At 42.7% G+C, this 24,900-nt stretch overlaps 1 protein-coding gene across 1 annotated transcript in view; it reads left to right on the top strand.

The window, feature by feature from the left end:
* The window catches only part of LOC126236027 (uncharacterized), a 51,932-nt gene that overhangs the window by 11,874 nt on the left and 15,158 nt on the right, over positions 1–24,900 (top strand). The window contains exons 4-6 of the mRNA XM_049945048.1: positions 11,709–11,833; positions 15,074–15,196; positions 23,818–23,949. Coding sequence (XP_049801005.1) covers positions 11,709–11,833; positions 15,074–15,196; positions 23,818–23,949 — 380 coding nt within the window. The remainder of the gene's footprint in view (positions 1–11,708; positions 11,834–15,073; positions 15,197–23,817; positions 23,950–24,900) is intronic.

Raw genomic sequence — 24,900 nt, forward strand, 5'->3', positions numbered from 1 at the left:
TGATCTCCAAGTTCCAGGCTGCCATTCTGTTCCGCTCCGGTGTTGTGTCCCCAGAGGCGGAATATAGCCCGATCAGGTACATAGAAACAAAGTACAAGTTTTTGTAGAATACTCATAACATTGCTGTCCGCCCCTCGTGGTCTCGCGGTAGCCTTCTCGCTTCCCGAGCACGCGGTCCCGTGTTCGATTCCCGACGGGGTCAGGGATTTTTCCTGCCTCGAGATGACTGGGTGTTGTTGTGTCGTCTTCATCATCATCATTCATCCCCATTACGGTCGGAGGAAGGCAACGGCAAACCACCTCCATTAGGACCTTGCCTAGTAAGGCGGTGCGGGTCTCCCGCATCGTTCCCCTACGCTCTGTAAAGAAGCATGGGACTTCATTTCCATTTCCATTTTCATAACTTTGCTGCCAGACTGGCCCCTATTAGTGTAGACCAGCACAGGTCCTTCCCGATGCTCGACTGACCGTGAACACTCTCCGTCTCAAGCTAAAATTGCCTGTCTATTTATACTGGTTTTCCTCTCGCTACTGATTTAGTGTCAGAGAGAGAGAGACAGAAACTATGGCAGGGATAAATTCCCACACGTCAGCCACTTACAAATGGCCCTCCTGTCTCTGACGTAGTGCCCCGCCTCATGCATCGCAATAACTTCAAGCAACGCTGTGGTTTCCTGCCTCATTGTTGCACCACTCAAAACAAATCGTCCGTGCAATACCGCCATTGCAGCTCTGCGCCCACGAGTGCCACGTTTACATTGCCTGGCCTGCTGACTGTCGACTGATAGCACACTCTGCCAGCGGTCCCAGATTCCACCGTCCAACCGCGCCTTCATTAACTTTTGATAAAATTTCTCTTTCTCTCGACTAGGACTGACACTAGCACAGCACACCTCCCACCTTTCAACAAGATTCGTCCCGAATCGAGATAAAACAGACATGTCTTGTGGTTGAGTAAACATACCCTGTTCACAAAACTTACATTCTACAGACTAAAACTAACGAGAGTATCAGTACACTGTTTACCCACGCCGCCGGAAACTGATGTGTTGGCACCTCCTCCACTGGTGCACGTTTCCACATTCTCCACAAAGCTATATTCAAGAAAAACAGAAAAACGGCACACTCTGTGGCTGAAATGCTCACTGTCATTATCTTGTTCCTCCGATGCTGTTGTAACGTTCTAAGGTCTTCCAGTACTTTATTAACCGTGATAGATCCCTCCCGTGCATTAATGAAGGAATGCAAAGTTTTCAAATCTCTAGGTTTAACGTGGAGTTAAAATATGTCAGATTCTGCGCTGGTTATATCTCTAAAACCCTTTCTGGATGAAACAACGATTCCTGTGACAAAGTTAAAGCTGTTTCACCCGTACGTGATACTGGAAGACGGAACTCATCCCCCACAATCTCACAAACCGTACCATTAATAAGAAATTATTCCACCCTCCTGCAGTTGCAACCTCCTTATTTTATCCGCCCTCTGATTGGTACAACAAGTGACCAACACCCATATCGGCGTAAATACCGAATATAACCAATGTCTCCCCACCTCTGGAAGTAGGAATGTGTCAATGACACCTCTTTCTCACAGTCTGAGCCATTCGTAATCCCCAGGAACAATCCAACTTCGCTTGTACTACTATCAGAGAAAACTGGTCGATTAGGGCAAATCATCACTCGTCCCTGGGAAGAAAAGGAACGAAACATGCCTGTACCACCTCTTTTCCACTAAAAGACAGTTCACTCTGCCTCTATCGAATTCTGTGAAAAAAAAAAAAAATAATAATCTCCCCTATTCTGTGACAGTTCGAACGACTGTGCATTCAGTTTTCGAATCCTATCTGAGAAAACCTCCACAGTCTCATTTCTCCTTATAACTAAAGCACACAATTTGTCACGAGTTTTTGGAACCTCTGGCGTAACCCACCCTCAAGCTCTGAAGACATCACCACATTGTTCAACGTTTCATGTTACAATATGTAAGACTTGACACCCCCTAACAATCGTAACATCGCCACTCTCAACATTACAACGTCCGACAATCCATTGACCTCAGCAATTGTGATAATGTCATTACGGAATACCGACACATCCTCCATTGCTTTACCGGAAAAGGGCTTAATCAATGCCATGATTGCCGGGAAAACCGTCTATGACACTCCACGACCTGTGATTTACTTTCACCTGACATCCCTTCCCCTACTCGCAGTGCCTCAAATATCCATGCTAATTCTTCATATTTTTCTTTATCACTTATCCTCGCCTCCGACAATACCCGAATTTGCCCTGTTAGAGCGGCTACAGTTTCCGCTGTACTCACTGACGCAGCCTCAGCTGCTTGCCGTGTTTCCACCATTCTTCCTTATAACTCCACTGTAGCCATTATTTTCACTCTGCTACTCCTTAAACTTCGTTCTTGAGGCGAATCATCGTCCATCTACATTCTGAACAATTGCGCACCAAATGACCAAATCTCTTACAAATAAAACAATTCTTTGGCACCCATTTTGTGCATGGTAATCCGTGGCCTGACAGGTTACAAAAATTACATCTCTTAGGCGCTATGTTATCATGTCCCCCATTTCCCCTGAATCCAGATAAATCTACAGGCTCCTTCGGCCTTACAAAAGATACCTTTAAAAGTCGATCCTAGTTAACGAAAGAAAGACACATAAACCATGAATCAAACGTCACTCACCCATCCACATCGTGCTCGTGTGCAGGTGAACAGTCCTGCTTTCCTCCCTATACTAGTATGGGCGAACACCTCCCGAACGACACGACGTAACAAGAAGCGCACGACCACCCATCACGAACTAACCATCTACACCGGCACACCTCAACGCTACTTGCTCGACATAAGCTGTGGGAGTGGAATTCCGGTACCAGCGTTGTAACTAGCACCACTTCTGACCCAACTGTTGCGGGTTTGGTGGTGGAACTTGGGACTCCAGATGTGTGAGCTGAAGCCGGGACCCACCGCGCCGTATTTCGTCAGGAGACCGAGCAAGTTCAAGAGCGTCAAAGGGCAGTTCAGAGTGATACAGCGTACGCCTCGCCCGGGCCCCGGTACGCGAGGTGGAAAGCGAAAATGGGCTGTACACTGGAATGGAACCAAGCCCCTCCTGGACCTGCTGCAGACCGCTGTCATTGCCCTCTTTCACGCAGACCGTATGATCTCTAAGTTCCAGGCTGCCGCCCCGGTGTTGTGTCCCCGGAGGCGGAATATAGCCCAAACAAGTAAATAGAAACAAATTACAGGTTTAGGTAGAATATTCATAACATTGCTGACAGACTGGCCCCTATAAGTGTAGACCAGCACAAGTCCGTCCCGATGCTCGACTGACCTGGCACACTCTTTGTCCCAAGCTAAAATTGCCTGTCTATTTATACTGGTATTCTCCTCGCTTCTGGCGTAGTGTCAGAGAGAGGGACAGAAACTATGACAGGGATAAATTCCCACACGTCAGCCACTTACAAATTGCCCTTCTGGCTCTGGCCTAGTGCCCCGCCTCATGCATCGCAATAACTTCAAGCAACGCTGTGGTTTCCTGCCTCGTTGTTTCACCACTCAAAACAAATCGTGCGTGCAATACCGCCGTCGCAGTTCTGCGCCCGCGAGTGCCATGTTTACATTGCCTGACCTGCTGGCTGTCGATCGTCACCACACTCTGCCAGCGGGCACGGATTCCATCGTCCAACCGCGCCTTCATTGACTTTTGATAAAATTTCCCTTTCCCTCGACTAGGACTGACAGTAGCACAGCATTGCTCTGAAATTCACACTTTAGTGCTCGGTAGAGGCTTCTTCCAAACACCTTCCACTGTAACAACACATGTGGGAAATGTGAACACTTAAACCTTCACGACCGTTACGGTCGCAGGTTCGAATCCTGCCTCGGGCATGGATGTGTGTGATCTCCTTAGGTTAGTTAGGTTTAAGTAGTTCTAAGTTCTAGGGGACTGATGACCTCAGAAGTTAAGTCCCATCGTGCTCAGAGCCATTTGAACCATTTGAACTTAAACCTTCCCGTCCGACCTCTGATTTCCTTGTTTTATTGCGTTTCGCATTTCTGTGTAGGTTGGCGGTAATAAAATATTTTCGCATTCAGAGGAGAAAGTTGATGTTTGAAATTTCGTGAAAAGATCTTACCACGCCGAAAACCGCCTTTGTTTAAACGACTGCGTCGCCAACTCTCTCCCTATATGCGTGACACGCTTGGCCCTACTTCACGATAGTACAAAACGAGCTGCTCTTTTTTTTGGGCTTTTTCGATGTCCTCCGTCAATCCTATCTGGTAAGGATCCCATACAGGACAGCAGTATTCTAGCACGAAACGGATAAGCGTCTTCTAAGTGTTCTGCCAACAAAACACAGTCTTTTGTTTTCCTTCCCCAGGACATTATCTCTGTTATCATTGCGATTTCAGTTGAATGTATTCATAATTCTTAGTTATGGTGTTGAACTGACAGCCATTAGATTTGCATGATTTATCGTGTAACAAAAATTTAACGGATCTCTTTTAATGATATGTGGATGGTCTCCGATTTTCTTTAGTTACAGACATTTGCCACATTTTGCGCCATGTAGTTATATAATGAATTGGTTTTGATCTTCTGCTGATATTACTTGATAGTAAATTACGTGATTGGGATGGTATGCGCGAGTATCTAATTTGGAGGGACGGAATTGACTCGTTAATCAAAATTAATTTCAGTCGCGCAAGCTCCTTGATTTCTGATGAGTGCTATTGCAATATTTGTGTAAATTTTACAATGTATGAACAACAAAGAGTTTCAATAATACAATAGTTTGCAAAACATAAGGAAAAAAGTAACATCCGCTTGTTATATAATTGCCAAGCAACATCCACATATAATATATGTGTGTACGTATATATGTATGTATATATGCATGTGTGTGTGTGTGTATGCGTGTGTGTGTGTAAGTCTGTGTGTTTGTGGGTGGGTGTGGGTGTTCCACATCTCCCCCTAAAGTACTGTACCGATTTCAACCAAACGTGATACACATATACCTTACTGTCAGGCCACAACCGCTGTAGGGGGCCAGAACCACCTATGTATCACAGTTCAGGAGATATGACGTCAAAACCTATGAGATGCATGAAAATTTTCCGCATCTTGCATGACGTTTAAATTTATTACTTTTGTGCCACTAACTATTTGCAATAAATTTCGAAGACAATATGCACATATCCGCTAAGTGGACATACAAAATTATATCATGATACCACACATAATTCCGCAGGTGTGATGTCATAGACCTTAAGATGGGCGAATCACTGTCGCATCGTGCATGGAGTTTAATTTTATTACTTCGTTCTCATTAAGTCCATTCGCAACACATATAATAGACGGTATCCAAATATACCACTGAATGGATCTACGAAGTTATATCATCGTACGACACACACTCCAGGAGATATGGCTTCATAAACATTAACCATATGGCCAGACGCGCCGTGGTACTGGCGTAGACGCATAGCTGTAAATAAATACCTGGGAAACTCTGGATATTTCTGCTGGTAGCGGATGTAGCAACAACTGCCACAGTATACTACAGAACGTAATGGAAAGTAGTGCACAGTGATACGAACAGAAATGAGTTTAATTCAAAGACGACACTTGCAGTGAAATCACTGTGATTCTTGACGATCACACAGACATTACAAAAGGCTTGACATGGTTCCCAATATGGTGTGTGATCACCACACATGACAGTGCATGCTCTCTAATGTGATCAAATGCGAGCCACAATGTTGGTAAGGAGTTCTTGTCTTAGGTATTGCATTCCTTCACCATCGCTGTTGATGACTGCTAGATGGTCGTTGGTGCATGACAGCATGCTGTATTACGTCTCCCAATGCATCACACATGTGCTCGATGGGATTTCATTTGGGGACTGGGTGGGCCAATACAGTCGCCGAATATCACCTTCGCCGAATATCACCTCGTTACAAGTCTCCTCCATCCTCGCAATTTGATGTGGTCATGTATTTTCATCCATCAAGGTAAGGTGATGGCCTAACGCACCCTGAAAATATGCACATAGAGAAGGAGTACACCATCAGAATAACTTTAACCACTGAGTTTTCCGTATTCAAAGATATGTGTGTCAGTAAGCCCAAGCAAAGTCTCCAACAGCTTAACACCTGAACGTCACAGCTGACCTTGGTGGCGGTAGGCAGAAGTAGCTGGTGAGAATAGGTCATCAGACTGGACTGGACTGCTGTAGCGAACGTTTACAGACACACCACTGACGTTGAAATGTGTGGAGCAGGGCGTGGCAGCCGCACAAACACTTACAACACGTTAACTCAAAATGCAAGCAGCCTATCGTCGATTGTAGCCAATGGACTCGTAATTCACCCATCTGAACCTACGATTACATTTTAAGTTACTTGATTAAATCTATAAGCTCTCTGTGTATGGGCTGGACGTAGTGCAACTAGCGCTTATCGATATGCATGGGAGGCATCCTGGTTAAATCTATGGAGGATAAGGTGATGACAAGTTAATGGTTTGACGAATAGAAGCATAGCTTCCTCCCACGGTTGTAAGGCATCAGACAGACAACCTACAGGTTGAATATAACACTGATCAGAGTAGGAGACAGCGTTATACGCTGGAAAAGCAACACTTTTGTGAAAGATTATAGGTTGAAGATTATAGGTTGCTGAAATAAGGAAATGAGATAGCAGGGACCCAGGGGCAGATAGCATTGAGTGCTGAGGCGATTAATGGCTGGCGACCTGAGATCTGGGGTGTTGACGGCCTTACTATGATGTTAAGTGATAGTCTGAAAACTTATGAAGCGATGCATTGGTAAACGTGGGAGGGTTTCAAGTAATTTGTGACGAAGAAAGAGCACTGCTGGGGCATTTGAGGTTTAACGGGATGGAGGCCCAAGAAAATCAGTAAAAGAGCTGTAAACATTATGGTTGGGCAAAGTCGTGCAGGTAGGATGTGAAGTGTCCTGTACTGCAAGGAAGCAAGGGGGAGGATGTTGTTATGAGTGGCCGGTATCCTCTTTCTACAACAAGAATGCACACTTGATTTATTACAGTTCTTTATTTACATGAACTGGAAGATTTACTTAACCTGAGTACAGGTCATGTTTTGTGGTACAAGCTCATCAGCGATACTCCTCTTGCAGATAGTGAAGTACAATTCTGATTCAGGTAAAATAGTCTCACTATGGTAACTAATCTGGTCGCTATGTACTGTCGTAGACTGTGACGAACTAAACCTGCTGTGCAAGTAAACTTAGAGACACCAAACTGGATGGTTGAGTGAGGCCCTCCGGTCAGCAGCGGCGGCCTAAATACTTGCTGTCGAAAGGGCGTTGGCGGCAGGTTGCTTGTGGGTGTGTCTCTGGCCGCTCTCGTGATAGGCGCTGTTGCTTTGCAAAGAAGAAATTTGGAGTGGTTGAGAGGTGGCCCTCCTAGTCAGGCATGAGACAGTTGAGGAACAGAATACTTTAAAGGAGATGCTTTAAAGAATTTTACGTCTGTGAACTTCGGTTTTGCTTATCAGAAAAATAATGCCGAAGTCCGAAATGCGTTTGGAGTGAAATTTTATCAAATGAACTACATAATGCTTGTCAACTTCACATCATTCAGTAAAGCTTTGTTTCACGCAAACGCAATAGACTATTTATCTTACTGATTTTGCCTATAGTTAATGAACATAATTTGTCACAATGTAATAGTATTTGGTCTAACAGAATGGATTTTCCAATTAATTGTTCATGCTGTTATGAAGGTCGGTTAATGTTGTTATACAAGGATTTCTAATAGGCCTTGTCTTTTTACCTATTTGTTTCTCTGCTGCCTTCACGATTTCTTCTCTCAGGGCTACCCATTCGCCGTCTGCTGTATTTACTTCCCCTGTTGTATTTTATTCAGCTAATGCTTCCTCTGAAACTTTCAAGAACCTCTGGTTCTTTCTGCCTATCCAGGTCCCATTTCCTTAAACATCTACCTTTTTTCCAATTTATTCCGTTTTAATCTACAGTGTATAGCCAATAAATTGTGGTCAGAATCCATGTAGCGGAAAATCTGGGAATGATGGTTTCACCTGCGTGTTATCCTCGTCGCTCCCTTAGCCAGAAGCAAAGAATGACTTTCTACAGTAAAAAACACAGAACTGACAAAGCAGAAAACAGTCTTAATTACTGTATGAATCGCAAATGTAGTTATGGGAGTGTAAAAGAACGATTGTCATTGCAGCGGGATGGAACAAAGGTCTGACAGTGGCAAGGTGCTGAGTATACAAAACATGAGCAAAATACGCAGTTTTAACCTCTTTATTTTGTCTCAGAGGCGCTGAATGATATAAACAGTAGGAAACTTTTATGCTGTAGAATATTCCAGTCATTAACTTGAGATGGAGCTATTTATTTACCATTCAATATTTGGCACATTCTTAACTGTGATAAAAAATTAAAAATTTGTCCCAGAGGGTCTCAGAGAGCTACTAATATTTAATTTTCTTGCTTGCAAAACAGACGTAAGAACACTTTAAATATTTAAAGAAAAAGTATGAGAAAACTTTTGCTTCAACTAGCCTGATAGAGTAAGAAAATGAGTCTTAACAAGGCTCACAAGTTTTAGAACAATAACACACAAAACAACAAAAAGAAAGCGATTGATTCGCAGATTTAAGATTGATCTAAGTTAGCTAAAATAGAACGCATCAGCCAACACAAGATTACCGGACACAGCGCAGCCCACGCATCACACAGTTGGAGTTGATTCGACTCAGATTCTGAAACAAAGACAGCGAATACATTAAAACCACGTAACAGAAATAATTGAGAAACTGAAGTCGCCTCTTTGACCTAGCCATAGTTGACGTGAAGCAAGGGAAACTGTGTTTGTTTGACGAACGAATGGTCTAAGGTTAACAGTCAGTTGCAGATACAAACGTTTTATAATAGTTTCAACACATGAGGATACTGTAGGAAACACATGTAGAATCTTAGAGAATCAGTATTTACACTTAATCAGGTAATAATGGAACTATAACTGGGTAAAATATTGGCCCTTTTACAGCTGTCTTAACATCAGCTCGGGCGTGTTGCGATTACCAGGGAACTAATACACATTGAGAAAAAAGGCCAAAAGAAAGGCCGCTGGCGAAAACTAAACAAAAGCTATAGGCGAGAAGCCAAAACAGATTTCAGTGAGATGAGCTTAGCAAAGGTATAGAATTTTCAAATAACTTCCGGGAATTCAGCCAGGTAACACTTTCAGCGACCGCCGATATTTCGGCGGGAGAACACCCCGCCATTTTCAAGGCAAACTGCAACGGACAGGCGGCGTGCATGCAAATTTAATACCTCGGTTCTGCGACAGAAGCAGGAAAGATAACACACACACTGAACACTAGTGCCACCAAAGATGACCAAAGTCAGAGCTATCGATAGTGAGACTATGAATTCACAGGTGAGGCAGCATTGACTCTGTTCCTCTGTTTTTTGACAAGGGAGAGAGCCGGATTCCAAACAGAGTTTAAACAGAAACCTCCATCCCTGTTAACGAGGTTGCTCGCTAGTTTAATCTCAACTGCCTCCTTAATGACACTGTCCCAATAGCTGGATGTGCATGCCAATATCTCGGTGTTATTATATAACATGGGGTGACCAGTATCCAAGCAATGTTCGGCAATAGCAGATCTATTTGGCTGCTGTAATCGTGTGTGCCGTTTATGCTCAGTACATCTGTCCTCCACGGTCCTGATAGTTTGACCAATATATGCCATACCGCAGCTACAGGGAATACGATACACACCTGCCTTACGCAATCCAAGGTCATCCTTAACGGAACTCAAAAGTGCTCTAATTTTAGATGGAGGTCGGAAAACACATTTCACATCGTATTTCAGTAAAATACGACCGATCTTATTGGACGTGTTTCCTACGTAAGGCAAAACGGCAGTAGACTTAGGTGTTGACTCAGAATTATCATCAATCACCCGATGTACAGTTGGTCGATAGCGCAACGCACGTTCAATCTGTCTATCACTATAACCATTTTGACGGAATGTAACTTCAAGATGGGACAGCTCAGCTGGCAAAGTCTCAGCGTCAGAAACGACATGTGCCCTGTGTACCAAGGTACGAAGTACCCCTTCACGCTGAGCCGAATGGTGACAACTATTAGCTTGTAAGTACAAATCGGTGTGAGTACGTTTCCTGTAGACTGCATGTCCCAATGATCCATCATCCTTCCTCCTAACCAACACGTCGAGAAAGGGAAGGCAACCATCCTCTTCCACCTCCATCGTAAAACGAATGTTCGGGTGGATCGAGTTCAGATGTTCTAGAAAGACATTCAAATTTTCCCTACCGTGAGGCCAAACAACGAAGGTATCGTCAACGTATCTAAAGAAACAGGCGGGTTTTAAAGGCGCCGACTCCAATGCACGTTCCTCGAAGTCTTCCATAAATAAATTTGCGATCACAGGAGACAACGGACTACCCATCGCAACTCCATCTGTCTGCTCGTAATACTGGTCATTAAATAAAAAGTAAGTGGATGTCAACACATGCCTAAAGAGATTAGTTAAATCAGCACCAAACCTCGCTTCAATTAACCGCAACAAATCAGACAGAGGAACACGAGTGAAGAGAGAGACCACATCGAAACTCACTAAAATATCAGAGTCATTCAGCCTCAGTCCCTCCAAACGACGTAAAAAATCAGCTGAGTTCCTGATATGATGTTCACACTGTCCTACTTGTGGACTCAACAGAGAAGCAAGATGCTTGGATACACGATATGTCGGAGCGCCGATGGCGGGGTGTTCTCCCGCCGAAATATCGGCGGTCGCTGAAAGTGTTACCTGGCTGAATTCCCGGAAGTTATTTGAAAGTTGTATACGCCAGGAGAAACTCAGGTCTCACAAAGGTATAGAAGTTTTTTCGAATCATGTGTAACACTTAATCGCACGAAAGACAAGGTGGTCACCACTTATTTCTATACCTTTCCTCAATGAAATAAGAAATACGGGCAAGAGCACATCCTCCAACCAAGGCCACTGAAATGGAAACTATACCATCTCAAAACGCCCAGCCCGCGAACATGAAGGAAGATGAAAGCAGTGGTTCTTCAAAATGGCGCAGGCACGCTCTCCGTGGTAAACGACTGCCAACCGCAATACGCCGACCAGACCTGCGCCTTCAGCATGAGGCCTCGCAGAGAATCGGCCGTGTTGGTAAATCTCATCCAAGAACCACAGGGCTACCCTCTTGGGACACCAGGGAAGCCGTCACTAAGAAACGAATAGCAGAGAAGTTCAAATAGCGGCCAGTGTCTATTTAAGCACACGCACAGCTCAATAATAAATCTGCTGTTATATGTCTATTAAAACCCACAAACCAGTATCTGAGCCTTAAAGAAGCAACAGTATAATGAACCAAAAATAAATTCCTACGAAATCACAAAATCTTCACATTCACTATAGCACATTGGTTCGTTACACAATCATATTATCAGTTGACTTAAACCTTGCTTAGTGTTGGTTTTTGAGTACTTTTTCGAACTTCTAACAACAGACTGCATCTATAAAGTTGATGGATATCAATAAATACAAAACCTACTTTTTTTAATTTTAGCCAGTAACACGGTAAAGGCTAAGGAATCTCGCAAATGTCAAAAACGAGACTTAACTTTCCTTACAGGGAAGAAGCTACTTTCCTTTGTCCAGGAACTGACTGTGGAATAGTTGGCGTTCCTTCTGATCGGGAAGCAGAGTGCTACATGACAGATGGCCTAGATGCGTGTTGCCCCACTGGAGTACGATGTGGTGAGTGACTAAAATTAAATAAATTCACTGTGTTCATTACATCCAATGTGGATTTATTAAATAGTTCTACAATTTAACATTTATTGCTGTCTCTACTAAATATCCTGTAGAACAAGTATGTAGGGGCCATAAAAGAAATAATGCTAGGAATTTCTACACGAGTTACAGGCGCTGTCAGTCTCTATTTTATATTTGTCTTCTGGGAAAGGGTTTAGGAAACTTCTCTCCTACCTGCTTGTGGTACAATGTCTAAGCCCAGGGGTTGACGGGAAAACGTACATTGCCAATGTTTTTGTCGACTGGTCTTTTAATACTGCAGTTGCTGTGTAAAAAATAACAATTTCCCAAGTCGTAAATGTACTTGTAGAAACATGCAGACAGTTAAAACTTTAATGTTAATCTACATCTACATGGATACTCTGCCCCATCACATTTAAGTGCCTGGCAGAGGGCTCATCGAACCACCTTCACAATTATCTATTATTCCAATCTCGTGTCGCGCGCGGAAAGAACCAACACCTATATCTTTCCGTACGAGCTCTGATTTCCCTTATTTTATCGTGGTGATCGTTTCTCCCTATGTAGGTCGGTGTCAACAAAATATTGTCGCATTCGGAGGAGAATATTGGTGATTGGAATGTCGTTAGAAGATTCCGTCGCAACGGAAAACGCCTTTCTTTTAATGATATCCAGGCCAAATCCTGTATCATTTCTGTAACACTTTCTCCCATATTTCACTTTAATACAAAACGTGCTGCCCTTCTTTGATCTTTTTCGATGTACTCCGTCAGCCTATCTGGTAAGGATACCACACAGAGCAGCAGTCTTCTAAAACAGGACGGATAAGCGTAGTGTAGGAAGTCTCCTTAGTAGATCTGTTACATTTTCTAAGTGTCCTGCCAATAAAACGCAGTCTTTGGTTAGCCTTCCCCACAACATTTTCTGTGTGTTCTTTCCAATTTAAGTTGTTCGTACCTGTAATACCTAGGTATTTAGCTGAATTTACGGCTTTTAGATTAGACTGATTTATTGTGTGACCGAAGTTTAACTAATTCCTTTTAGCACTCATGTGGATGACCTCACACTTTTAGTTATTTAGGGTATGTTGATTATATAATGTATGTTGACTATATGATTGTAAGACGGCCATGTGTACTCTGACTATAATTTATTGGTTAAGGAATGAAGACTAAAGAAATTTGAGAACGGCTGATGGAGATGATAGCAGGATCATTTAAAATGTCGAGATCTTTTTGAGAGTTTCACAGGGAGCATTAGGCCATGATTAATTGCAATAGAGGAAAAGGACACAGCACAACTAAAATGAGTAGCTTTGAGAAATAGTGAAGGTATCAGAAGGTGAATTTAGCTGAAGGACATGGGCCAGTAGAAGTCTTGGAATAAATCATGGGGTAATCAGTTTAAGTGACAAAAGGAGAAAATGAGAAGCTGACAAAAGGTAGTGCAGATGTCAAAAATATGAGTTTGAGGAAGTGCAAAATCGCTAAGCTTCAATGACTTATGGACAAAAGCATGTATACCTAAGAGCAAGACAGACAACGCCTATAAGAAAATTAAAGAGTACTTTGGACGTAAAAGAAGCTGCTGCATGAATATCAAGGGCTCATATGGCAAGCGTGTACTAAACAAAGAAGTGAAACTTCGAAGATATAAGAAATACATACAAGGGCTATAAAAAAACAATTAACTTCAAGACAGTTTTACAATACGAGAAGATTAATTAGATGAAAGTAAGAAGAACTTAATGAACAACTGAAAGATCCGATTTGAAACAACGCCCCTGGACTAGACGACATTCCCTCAGAACTATTCAGTTCCTTGGGAGAGTCAGCCACGGCAAAAGTATTCCATCTGGAGTGTAAGCAACATGATAAGGTGAAATACCATGAGGCTTCTAGAAGGATGTAATAATTCCGATTTCAGTGGAAGCAGGCGCTGGCTGGTATGGATATTACCGGACTACCGATTTAGTAGGTCTTGGTTGCAAAATACCGACATGAATGAAAAAACTGTTAGATGATCAGTTTGAGTTCTGCAGAAATACAGCAACCGCTAAGAATTACCTATCGAAGAGGATAGGTTAAAGTAAGGCTAACCTACGTTTGATGGAAACATTTTGACAATGTTGACTTGAATATGTTCTTTGAAAATCTGAAGCTGAGAGGAAAAAATACACGAAGCGGAATGATATCTACAGCTTGTACAGAGTTAAGAATAATATGACTGTCATGAAAGGGAAGCAGTAGCTGAGAGAGGTGTCAGATGTTATTCAGTCTGTATGATCAGCAATGTACCTATTATTACACAGGCTGAACTGTAAAACTCAGAAAAAAACTTTTTGTGCAGAAATCTGAATCTCATGAAAGAAATTTTCCGTGAACTGGGCATAGCTTGAGAAAGATATAGATAAGAAATATAATTCCGTTCATGTTAAAAACTGGAAGTAGAATGGGATATATACCGATAACAGCAAAAATACTGTTGTAGGTACGAAAAATGTTCCATATACAATGATAAATATTGTCATAATAAAAGAGCAAATTTTAATCTATATTTTTATGCTGTCTCCTTAAACTTGAAGATAGGGTGAATAGCTGTCGGCATAAGGGAAAATTGTTGTTGATAATTGACATAAACTTGCCGTTGAATTACTTGGTCTGAATGAAGGAAATGAGAAAAAGTTTTGCTTCATGGGTTATGAAGCAGCCAACGTTTTTCTTTCACGCTATTAATACCGTTTATGCTTATATGGTTCATCAGATTAGTCAGGTATCTCCTGTATACCACTGTTTCATGCTACACTGATCAAATCTGGAGACCTCTCAGGGTCTTTAGCAGGCAGACCAGAAGTGTGACAAATGTGCCATTTACGTTGTTGGTACAATCTACTGCGATAAACACTTCCCGTTTTTGAAACCATTTTACGATGTCATATATACTATACTATGACCGGCTTGCAGCACGCAAACCACAATGCCGAAGACAGAGCTTGCAACAGATTGGGTTACACCGAAGAGATTCACGTTCACCTAATAACGCACTCAACAGAGTAATTTTACGTCAGCTTGCCGCTCTAGTGTCGCTGTGTAAAAAGAAAGCATTCAGGCGTCTCGCAACAGTGTATGTATGTAACCAGGAAATGTGATAATTTAGAATAGCCTTATACTATACGGAGAAATATTCCTGTATCTGTTTGGTAAAACAATAAAACTTTTACAGTGAATGATACCGACATTCCTCCGGCCGAGTGTTCATACAAGGGGAAGACATACCGGGAGGATCAGAGAATAGATGGAACTTACTCTGAGTGCAAGAAATGCGTCTGCCAAAAAGGATTTGACGGTAAGTGACTGCCTTCCATCTTGCAGACTTCCATCTGCCTTCATACCGAACGATCTAATATTGATTAAACATACACAACCAACAAATGAATTCAACAGTGTTGTGTACCATCGATGAGACACGTTGATTTTGTTTCGAGTAATACTTCCTACGTATGTTTTCTTCTTCACTGGTAGTCACAATTTCCCTGTAAACAGGTGCCTTTTTTAGTTAGTGTTACCTCCATACACGTTAATAATTCAATTTAGTCTCACATGTGACAAGTATTTGCGCGTCATCTCTGCTTATATCATTTCATAAAACATTAATGAAACCAAGTAACATCGTGTACTTGTGAACAAGTAGGCTAGCTTGGAAAGTTTACATCCAAAACTGAAAAGCAAACAGTTAATATTTGCTGTTAGTCATCATTCTTCAGAGATAAGGGAGGTTTTTAAAGGGCGTTGTACATTCAAAAGGACAATATTCAATTTTCAACATTTCTTTGCTGTTGGTACGTGACACATGCTAGGTACAGTTTACAGAAATTATTAACCACTGTGTGACCGATTGTAGGGTCGTCTTAAGCACAAACCCGGACGCGTGACATGGCGTGCACTATGTGCTTTGTTGTATTGTCCCTCGTCATAGTCTTGCAGCTTCATCCTTCAGCAAGGAGGAGTTGAAAATTGGATATTGCCAATTTGAATGGCTAACGCACTTTAAAAATATCCTGCATCTCCGTTTAGAATGTGAACATTTTAGGCTAGATTAGACCGGGACTGTTAATGAATATCAATTCATATACACACAGAGAGTAACTGTCTTTCAGCCCAACGGCAGAGAAATCACAGCAACTGAACAACTTGAATCACTACTCCACGTTTACGTGAAAAATTTCATTCTTTTATTCAATACTTAACGAGAATTCTTTACTCCAACGAATATCTTGCACGTTACTCTACATGAAAATGCTGAAAAATAAAGGTTGTTTTATACATACACTTTTATTGACCAATATGGATTCGGAATGCGACCTCTTGACATAATTAAAATGCAGCACATCGTGCAACTCTTTTAAGCCAACATACTCAAGAACTGTAAGTGCAAGGACCGTAATAAGTTAAATACAGTCAGGGTCTAAAAATATAGCGAGTTGTATTTAATTGTGAATGGATTCCTAAAATTTAACCTAATTCTAGCATCTCTTTAATTTTGAGTGTCTAATAAAGTAGAGAAATGAAATGAAACTGTGTTTAACTAATGAGGAGCACCAATTCTTAAATTACAATATATCGATAGTTATTTCCGTCTTAATTTTTAATCTAACGTCGCTTATTATATTAAGTTATCGGACATAAAATGTTATTCCGCATCATGATGTGATTAAGACCATCTGTTTACACACTAAACGTACAATATGTATGCAGTCTTTACCGAGCGAGGTGGCGCAGTGGCTAGCACACTGGACTCGCATTCGGGAGGACGACGGTTCAATCCCGCGTCCGACCATTCTGATTTAGGTTTTCCGTGATTTCCCTAAATCGCTCGAGGCAAATGCCGGGATGGTTCCTTTGAAAGGGCACGGCCGACTTCCTTCCCCATCCTTCCCTAATCCGATGAGACCGATGACCTCGCTGTCTGGTCTCCTTCCCCAAACAACCCAACCCCCTAATACGTTTTCTGCTGACGTCATCAGGGCGGACCTCTCGAGATGACTATAGATGCCATAACAGATTCGACTTGCATTTTCAAGGACAAAGGTTCTAATCCCCATCTAACCAATCAGTCACTTATATAGAATTCCTAAATCACTTACGGTAAACAAAAGGGACGGTTTATCTGAAAAGGATAACGGCAGACTTTAATCCTGTCCATCCACAATGTGAGTTTAGACTTCGTCTTTAATGATGCCTTCATTCATGGAACGCTTAACGCTAACTGCCCTTTCACCGGCACTGAAATTTTAATCCATAAAATTCCAAAAATTGTAGAGCAGGATTACACTAACTGTATTTACAAGGTCGTTCAATAAGCCAAGTAACACGTTTGTCTCCGAAATTAAAGTGACTTTATTCAGGATTCCAAAACACCATATTGTTAACCACTCTTTAGGCTACAGAAAGCTATTTTTCAACATAATCTCCGTTCAATGCAACGGCCTTACGCCACCTTACTGAGAGGATCTGTACACTAGCTTGGTACCACTCTACTGATCGGCGTCGGAGACAACGTCTTGCCGCGTCAGCAACCTCCACACCATCCATACTTTGTTGGGCCAAACAGATGGAAGTCGGAAGGTACGAGACTCGGGCTGTAAGGTGGATGAGGAGGAACAGTCCAATGAAGTTTTGTGAGCTCCTCTCGACTGTGCGGACTTGCGTTAGGCCTTGCTTTGCCACAAGAAAGGAGAAGTACGTTTGCATTTTTGTGGCGACGAACACGCTGAAGTCGCTTCTTCAAATTCTTGAGGGTAGTGCGATACACTGCAGGGTTGATCGTTGAACCATGAGGCAGGAAATCGGAGAGAATACACCTTCGAAGTCCCAGAAGACCGCCGCCACGACTTTACCGGCTGAGGGTGCAGTTTTGAACTTTCTGTGCAGAGGAGAGCTCGTGTGGCTCCGCTCTGTGGATTGCTGTTTTGTTTCTGGTTCGAGGTGATGAGCCCATGGTTCATCGCGTGTTGCAATGTACGACAAAAAATTGTCATGATTGGCCTTGTAATGCGCAATCATTTCTTTCATTGCTCTGTATCGTGTTCTGTTAGGCGGTGATGAACCCAGCACATTTCCACTACCAATACTGGTGACGGATCCGTCGATCACCTCGAATGAGAGTGTCCACACGTTCCAACATTGCAAGAGTCACAACTGCGTGCCGCTGACCGGTACACAGGTGATCGGACAGGTTTCCACGATCTTGTTGCGATGTTGACACATACCTCGCCCAACGACCCACCGTGCTTTTTTTCACCGCCATGTCTCTGTAGACATTCTGCAGGCGCCTATGAGTACCTGCGATCATCAGGTCTTCCGCCAAAAGAAAGTCAATGACAGCTCTGTGCATTTACGTTACTGACACTATTTTGAAGGCAACCCGTAGCGCCGCCACCTACCGGAACTTCATAAAACAGTGCGGGCTCAAGCGGGAATACTCCACGATATACCTCAACAAGTCCCGCATTTTTTAAATCTAAATGAGCCGAGAAGAAATTTATTGTATTGTTATTTAACGACCGAGTGCTAAAAATGCCAACCCTCCAGATATATAATCAGAATATCCTACTAGCTGCGTCTGAAGAGCACGGCGAATGGTCTCAGAAAATAAAGAAGATGAGAGTTACAAACAAAATATCTCTTCCGGCCTTCAAAGTAATCCCCATTAGGGACAACAAACTGCTGACGTTGGTTATAAAGTTGTTGTAAACTGAAAGCAAACGCTTCTTGCGGAATCGTTCGTAGCACTGTTTGGCTCTGAGCACTATGGGACTTAACATCTGAGGTCATCAGTCCCGTAGAACTTAGAACTACTTAAACCTAACTAACCTAAGGACATCACACACATCCATGCCCGATTTAGGATTCGAACCTGCGACCGTAGCGGTCACGCGGTTCCAGACTGAGGCGCCTAGAACTGCTCGGCCGCACCGGCCGGCCGTAGCACTGTGGTCGCTCGATGTTGGATATCCACACCATTACGGTAGATGAGACATGGCGCCATCCGGATATCCAGAAACTATGCAGCAGTAAATGACGTGCTTTTCATCGTCTTTCCCACTTGTCTCGGGTAGAAATTCACGGTCCCTCAACCTCTCGCTGTCTAAAAAGACGATCAACATCGTCTTATCTTGGATTTCTCAGCCAATGTTTTTTTTCATGGTGGAGAAGACGATGAACACCGTGCCATCGACTGTCGCTTGGTCTCCGGATCTTATTCGTATCACCAAGTCTCATCTCCTGTAACGATGCGGATATTCAATAGCGCGCGACCGCGCTGCTTCCAACGACAGCACTAGAAGCGTTTGCTAATAGTTTCCAACGGCTTTACAATCAATGTCCGATGTGTGTTGTAGCTAAAGATGATTATTTTGAAGGCCAGTAAACGTATTTTGTCTGTAACTCTAGCTTCCTTTATGAGACTATTCACCGAACGTTCCAGACGTACCTTGTAGGGTGTTGTGTGTGTGTACGTGGAGGGTTGCTAGTCTTAGCAAACGTTTTGAATATAGTTACTGAACTGCAGTCCTTACACTAACGGAAAAAAATAGCAAGAGCAAAAAATAATTACTGTAGAATAATGAAATTTCTGGGATACATTTGCCTAGGTAAAATGTTTAAATGAATGACACTGTAACACGGCAGGCTAATGTGAGCGCGAGAGAAGCCGTTACAAATGTAAAGAGCTGGTACGTTAATAACCGGTGCAACTGCCAGAATATTGAATGCACGCATGCGAACGTCCATGCACGATGTTTCACAGGTGCCGGATGTCAGTTTGTGGGATGGATTCCTTGCTTGCTGTACTTCATCAGCCAATACAGGAGCTGCTAATGCTTTTTGCGGAGGAAGCTGCAGTCCGATATGTGCTCGATTGGCGACAGGTCTCGTGATCGAGCAGTCCAAGGCAACGCTTTGGCTTACAACAGTGGTATGTGGGCGCGCGTTATCCTGTTGGAAAATACTCCTGGGAATGCTGTTCATAAATTGCAGCACAACATTTGAATCACCAGACTGATTCACAAATTTGCAGTCAGGGTTCGTCATACGAAATCGCACCCAAGGTGTAGATTCAGTGCGTCTAGCACACGGACAGGTTGGTTGCAGGCTCTCAGCAGGCCTCCTTCGAACCAACACACATCCATCACTCACACCTAGGCAGATTCAGCTTCCACCGAAAAACACAACGAACCTCCACTCTGCCTTCCAGTGAGCCCTCGCTTGACGCTACTGAAGTCGCAAATGGCGCTGGTCTGGGGTCAATGGAATGTTCGATACAGGATGTCTTGCTCGGAGATCTACTTGAAATATCCAATTTGTAATCGTTCGTTCTGTCACTGTGGTTCTAACTGCTGCTCAGATTGCTGCTGCGGATGTAACACGATGCGCCAGAGCCACAATCCGGACACGACGGTCTTCCCTCTAGGTAGTGGCACGTAATCGTCCGGAAACCGGTCTTCTTGCGACCGTCATTCTCGTGATCACCGCTGACAGCTGTCATGTACAGTGGCAACATTCCCACCAAGTCTCACTGCAGTATCGCAGAAGGAACATCCAGTTTTTCGTACCTCCATTACACGACTACGTTCAAATTCAGTGAGATTTTCATAGTTGTGTCTTTGTCATCTTAAAGCCATTCTGGACTAACATCACCTCACCATACCCTATCTCTAAGATAATTAACGCTCAAGACCGTTACAGTTGGTATTTAAAGCCAATCTGACTTGCATTCTCATAGTGGCGCTGCTGGCGGCCTTCTTATGCGAATGGCCAGACATTTGAATAGATACCATCTTTCAGGTGCAGAAACACGCCTACCAACTTTCGTTTACGTCGCAAAACTCCTTCTTGGAGCAGTGATTTTTTTTGCGACAGTGTGGATTAAAATTTAAGTATCGCTGAAAAGGAAGTTAGAGACGAACTCGAACCTCGCTTGGGGAAAGGACGGCGAATGAAGTCAGTCGTTTCTTCTTCAAACAAACTGTCCTGGCATTTTCCATAAGTTGTATACGGAATTCAAGGAAATTCCTGGTTAGTCAGATGGGGATTTGAACCGCGTCTTGCCAAATGCATGTCCAGCCTCTCACCGCTCCTATAGCCATCCCGCCCTGTCCCCACTGATGAGGCCAATAGAACACGTACTGGTTAGGTTCCAAAACGCACGCTCTCTGGATTTATTAATCTTATCAGGATCTCTCTTATATGGACTCCTGAGAATTTAGCTACACTTTTAATGAAGATTTAGAGTAGTTTAGACACTGTATTGATCAAATTAGGGGAAGTCTTAAAAAAGGCTCTAACTTCTTCTTATTTACTTTGAGCTTCTGGTTTTCTTCTGCTGTTCGGTCAAGACTGTTTATGCGTAAGTTACAGCGACTGTGATTTTCTACTTTCATTTAGGCAGTGTCGTACGCACCTTCCACCTTACGCCACCTTGTCAATTAATTTGTAAAATTTGAGAGCACCTTACTGCCCGTAATAAATAGAAGCTCTGTTTCATAACGTCCACCAAAACACCTCGTAAACTGTTGGGATTTAATCGCCACACACCTATCCGTTTAATCCACGCCACATGCAGTCTATTGTGTCCTGAACTAATATGTCTTTTATAGTATCTGCTACATAGCGTCTATTGTCCTGAACTAACATGTCTTTTACAGTATCTGCTAGATAGCGTCTATCTCTAAGATTGACTGAGATCGCAGGCACTGAACACAAGCACACTCCGGTCTTATGCAAAATAAATATATATAAGTGAGACATAAAAAAGATAAATTATCTACAAATATTATTTATCAAGTGCTGCTGTAACTCTGGGTTGCTGTTTGCTACTGACGAAGAGCATGTAGGTAGATAGCCCAACCTCGTTATACATAAAACGTCTTCCAACAAACTAGTAAATTTTATGCATGTCGACTTGTTATTGAAAGCAATTCATAATTTTAGAATTCAGGACGTCCTTGTTGGGTAGCTTTCATTATTAGACAGTGCAATCAACAATCAAGCAAATCATCTTTGCCTGTAATACGGAATATCAGCACTGAAGACTGTGCAATTACCTAGCTTGAAATGGCGCAGCTGTAAATAATTTCGACTTCAAGTTGCCTTTATCTGATGGTAGATGCCTCTACTGTTTCACTATACTGTCTTCAATAATATGAGTTCACAGCATCAGAAGAACAAAATTCTTCAACCCTTACCCCTTGTGTCTTTAAATATTGTTAGTTAAATTATAACCGGTAGATCAACAAAGTTTGTCACGTGGCGACTACGTAAAGCTGTGGCGTCGAAATTGGCCTAAAAAAAAAAAAAAAAAAAAAAAGGAAAAAAAATTCTAATGTGTGTGAAATCTTATGGGACTTAACTGCTAAGGTCATAAGTCCATAAGATTACACACTACTTAACCTAAATTATCGTAAGGACAAACACACACACCCATGCCCGAGGGAAGACTCGAACCTCCGCCGGGATCAGCCGCACAGTCCATGACTGCAGCTCCCAAGACCGCTCGGCTAATCCCACGCGGCTGTCCTCAAAACCCCAAGCGTAAATTTAATTTGAGGTGTATCTGAAGGAGAACTGTTAAAAGGTAAACTGAAAACTGACATGAAACTATGTAAAACACTTCACTAATATTTGTCTACAGTAGATTAATTGTATTGATGCTCTTCAATAATGTCGGTTGACAGTTGACAGTGTGATTGCAGAGATGTTCGTCCGGGAGCTTCCTACCTGAGACGACTGCAGCAAGATCTCTGGCGCCGACGCTCTGTTGTCTCGCCGATCGCTTGTCCGTCAGAATACACAGTAAATAAAAACTCACTAATCCTAACAGAATACGGGGCAAGGTTGACCGAGTTAATTTAATAGCGAGAACGGAGGTTTCGAAAACTACAGTGGACAATTGCCGAACACCAACACCGACTTGCAGCCCGTCTGTTTATTTTTCACTTCACCAAAAGTAATTGAGGAGCGCGGCCCTTCCACAGATTCCAATACAGTTTTGAGCGTACCAAACCAGACTATAGTCAGCTCCCTGCTCCAAACGAAGACAGTCCGTTTCATCCGTAATATTCAGTTTATCTCGTAGTTGCAACATAACATAGCTCACCATCGCTCCTCAACTGTTCCTTCCTAGCATTATACACAGATATTAATTTTCCTTAAAGGGTCGAAGCTCCTGAAATTACAACAAAATTACATAAACACTTGGAATTAAGATTAGATAATAAGTAAAAACATTGATTATGCGTAATACATCACATTGGATTTGCATACACAAAATTATTACAGTTTAAAATAAGCAATGTTATCAGATAAAAGGAAAAAAAACACAAATGTTCTGCATAATTCCACACGGTCAGTAGTGGTAGCGTGTTACAGTTCGGGGCCACGACGTTTTGTTGTACGCTGCAGTGTTGCTGTAAATCACTTGTGTCAAATAGCAGTATGATTTCCTGAACTTAGAAGTATCTCGTCAGGTTTTGACCATTTCTTGTGCGCTTAATTCGGTACGACATCTCGTTGTCCTCGGTATCCTCTGCCATTAGTTAGGCAGTTCTAATCCATTATTTCGAAGTTCAGCAAGCCGTAGTAATGATGGGCTGTATAGTGTAGCAGATTTCTGGAAACTAGACAGTTTATAGCTATCTTCAAAAAGGGAAAAGTAATTTCTGGTTCTCGGATTCTACGAATAAACATATTTTTCAATGCTGAAGACTCAGCGGTGCTAGGCCTTCCGCCTGAAGCACATGGGAATGTTGTTACTAAAGTAAGCTTTCAGAACAGAGTACTCAAAACAGAATTTGTCTCCAAAGTTAAAGCACAGACATGAAGGTGCTGGTATTGCCAGTAAATATCTTTCAGTTTTCGATGAGTTTTCTAGCGTCGTTAAATTCCTAACAAGCTAACGCTCTTTTGCAGGAACCTTGGATGGACCCTGGTGTAAGAAGGAGGTCTGTGAGTATTCCCTCTTTCGCAGACCGTCTGAAATTGCAAAATGTGCTCCGATATTCCGTGAGGATGACAACTGTTGTGCTTACAGATTTCACTGCCGTAAGTATTGCAACTTACTTTGCCGTAATTTCCTCTACTAAAAAATTAACGATTAAGTTTCAAAAGCCACTTTATACACGTTTGTAAATGAAGTGCATTTTAATATGGTTCAGTGATTCACAGAGTGACCGCTGGAAAATGTTTCGTGATTGCTTTGATGCGAGAATTTTACTGTACCCAAGCTGAAGCTTTCGAGATCCGTTACTAAACTGCCGTGTTGGCTGTGAGGACGCAAGGCGTTTGGAAGAAGTTGTAGTGCAGTCTTGGAATGCCTAGCAACTGCAAATTCTGCTCAGACTCATGGGACATTCCCGTTGCTTTAACTGCGATTCAGACGCTTTCACAAGACCAAATTACTTCGGTGTCCCAACCGACAACGGACGCTCGATACTCGGCAACAGTTCTAAGTGAAACTCCCGACAGTACATACCCCCTCCCACCCCCCCACCCCCCCACCCCCCCCTCCCAGATTAAGTCGTAGGACGGCCGAGCGGACAGTCCGTCAAAAACTGGACACAGATCAAGCATGAAAACAGGGAGAAGGTGTACTGACGTGTGAAAAAAAAGCAAAATAGAAAAAGCAAACTGTCCAATTTTAAAAAGTCAGTGTCGAGCAAAGTGCAGGAGCGAAGCCGTCGTGGTTCAGTGATCACGGTACTGGACTACAAAACGGACGAGCCGCGTTCGGAACACCCGTGTGCTGATTATTTATTTCACAACATTATGAACTGTCCGTCCGGTTACTGAAATGTGCGTTCTTTTTCTGTAGTGTTGGCAGTTGTCATACTACAAATTGGTTGTGGAATGTACCGTAAGTCTAGTGGTAAGAATACTTTAACGACGCAAGTAAATGTGAGAGCAGATGCGGTAGCACATAGTATCTCACATAAATGGAAACAACAAATAATCGGGTGTGCATTATGTTACAACAAAGAAATTCAAGAATGAGAA

The sequence above is a fragment of the Schistocerca nitens genome, chromosome 2 (assembly GCF_023898315.1).
Source record: "Schistocerca nitens isolate TAMUIC-IGC-003100 chromosome 2, iqSchNite1.1, whole genome shotgun sequence".
Classification (NCBI taxonomy): Eukaryota; Metazoa; Arthropoda; class Insecta; order Orthoptera; family Acrididae; genus Schistocerca; species Schistocerca nitens.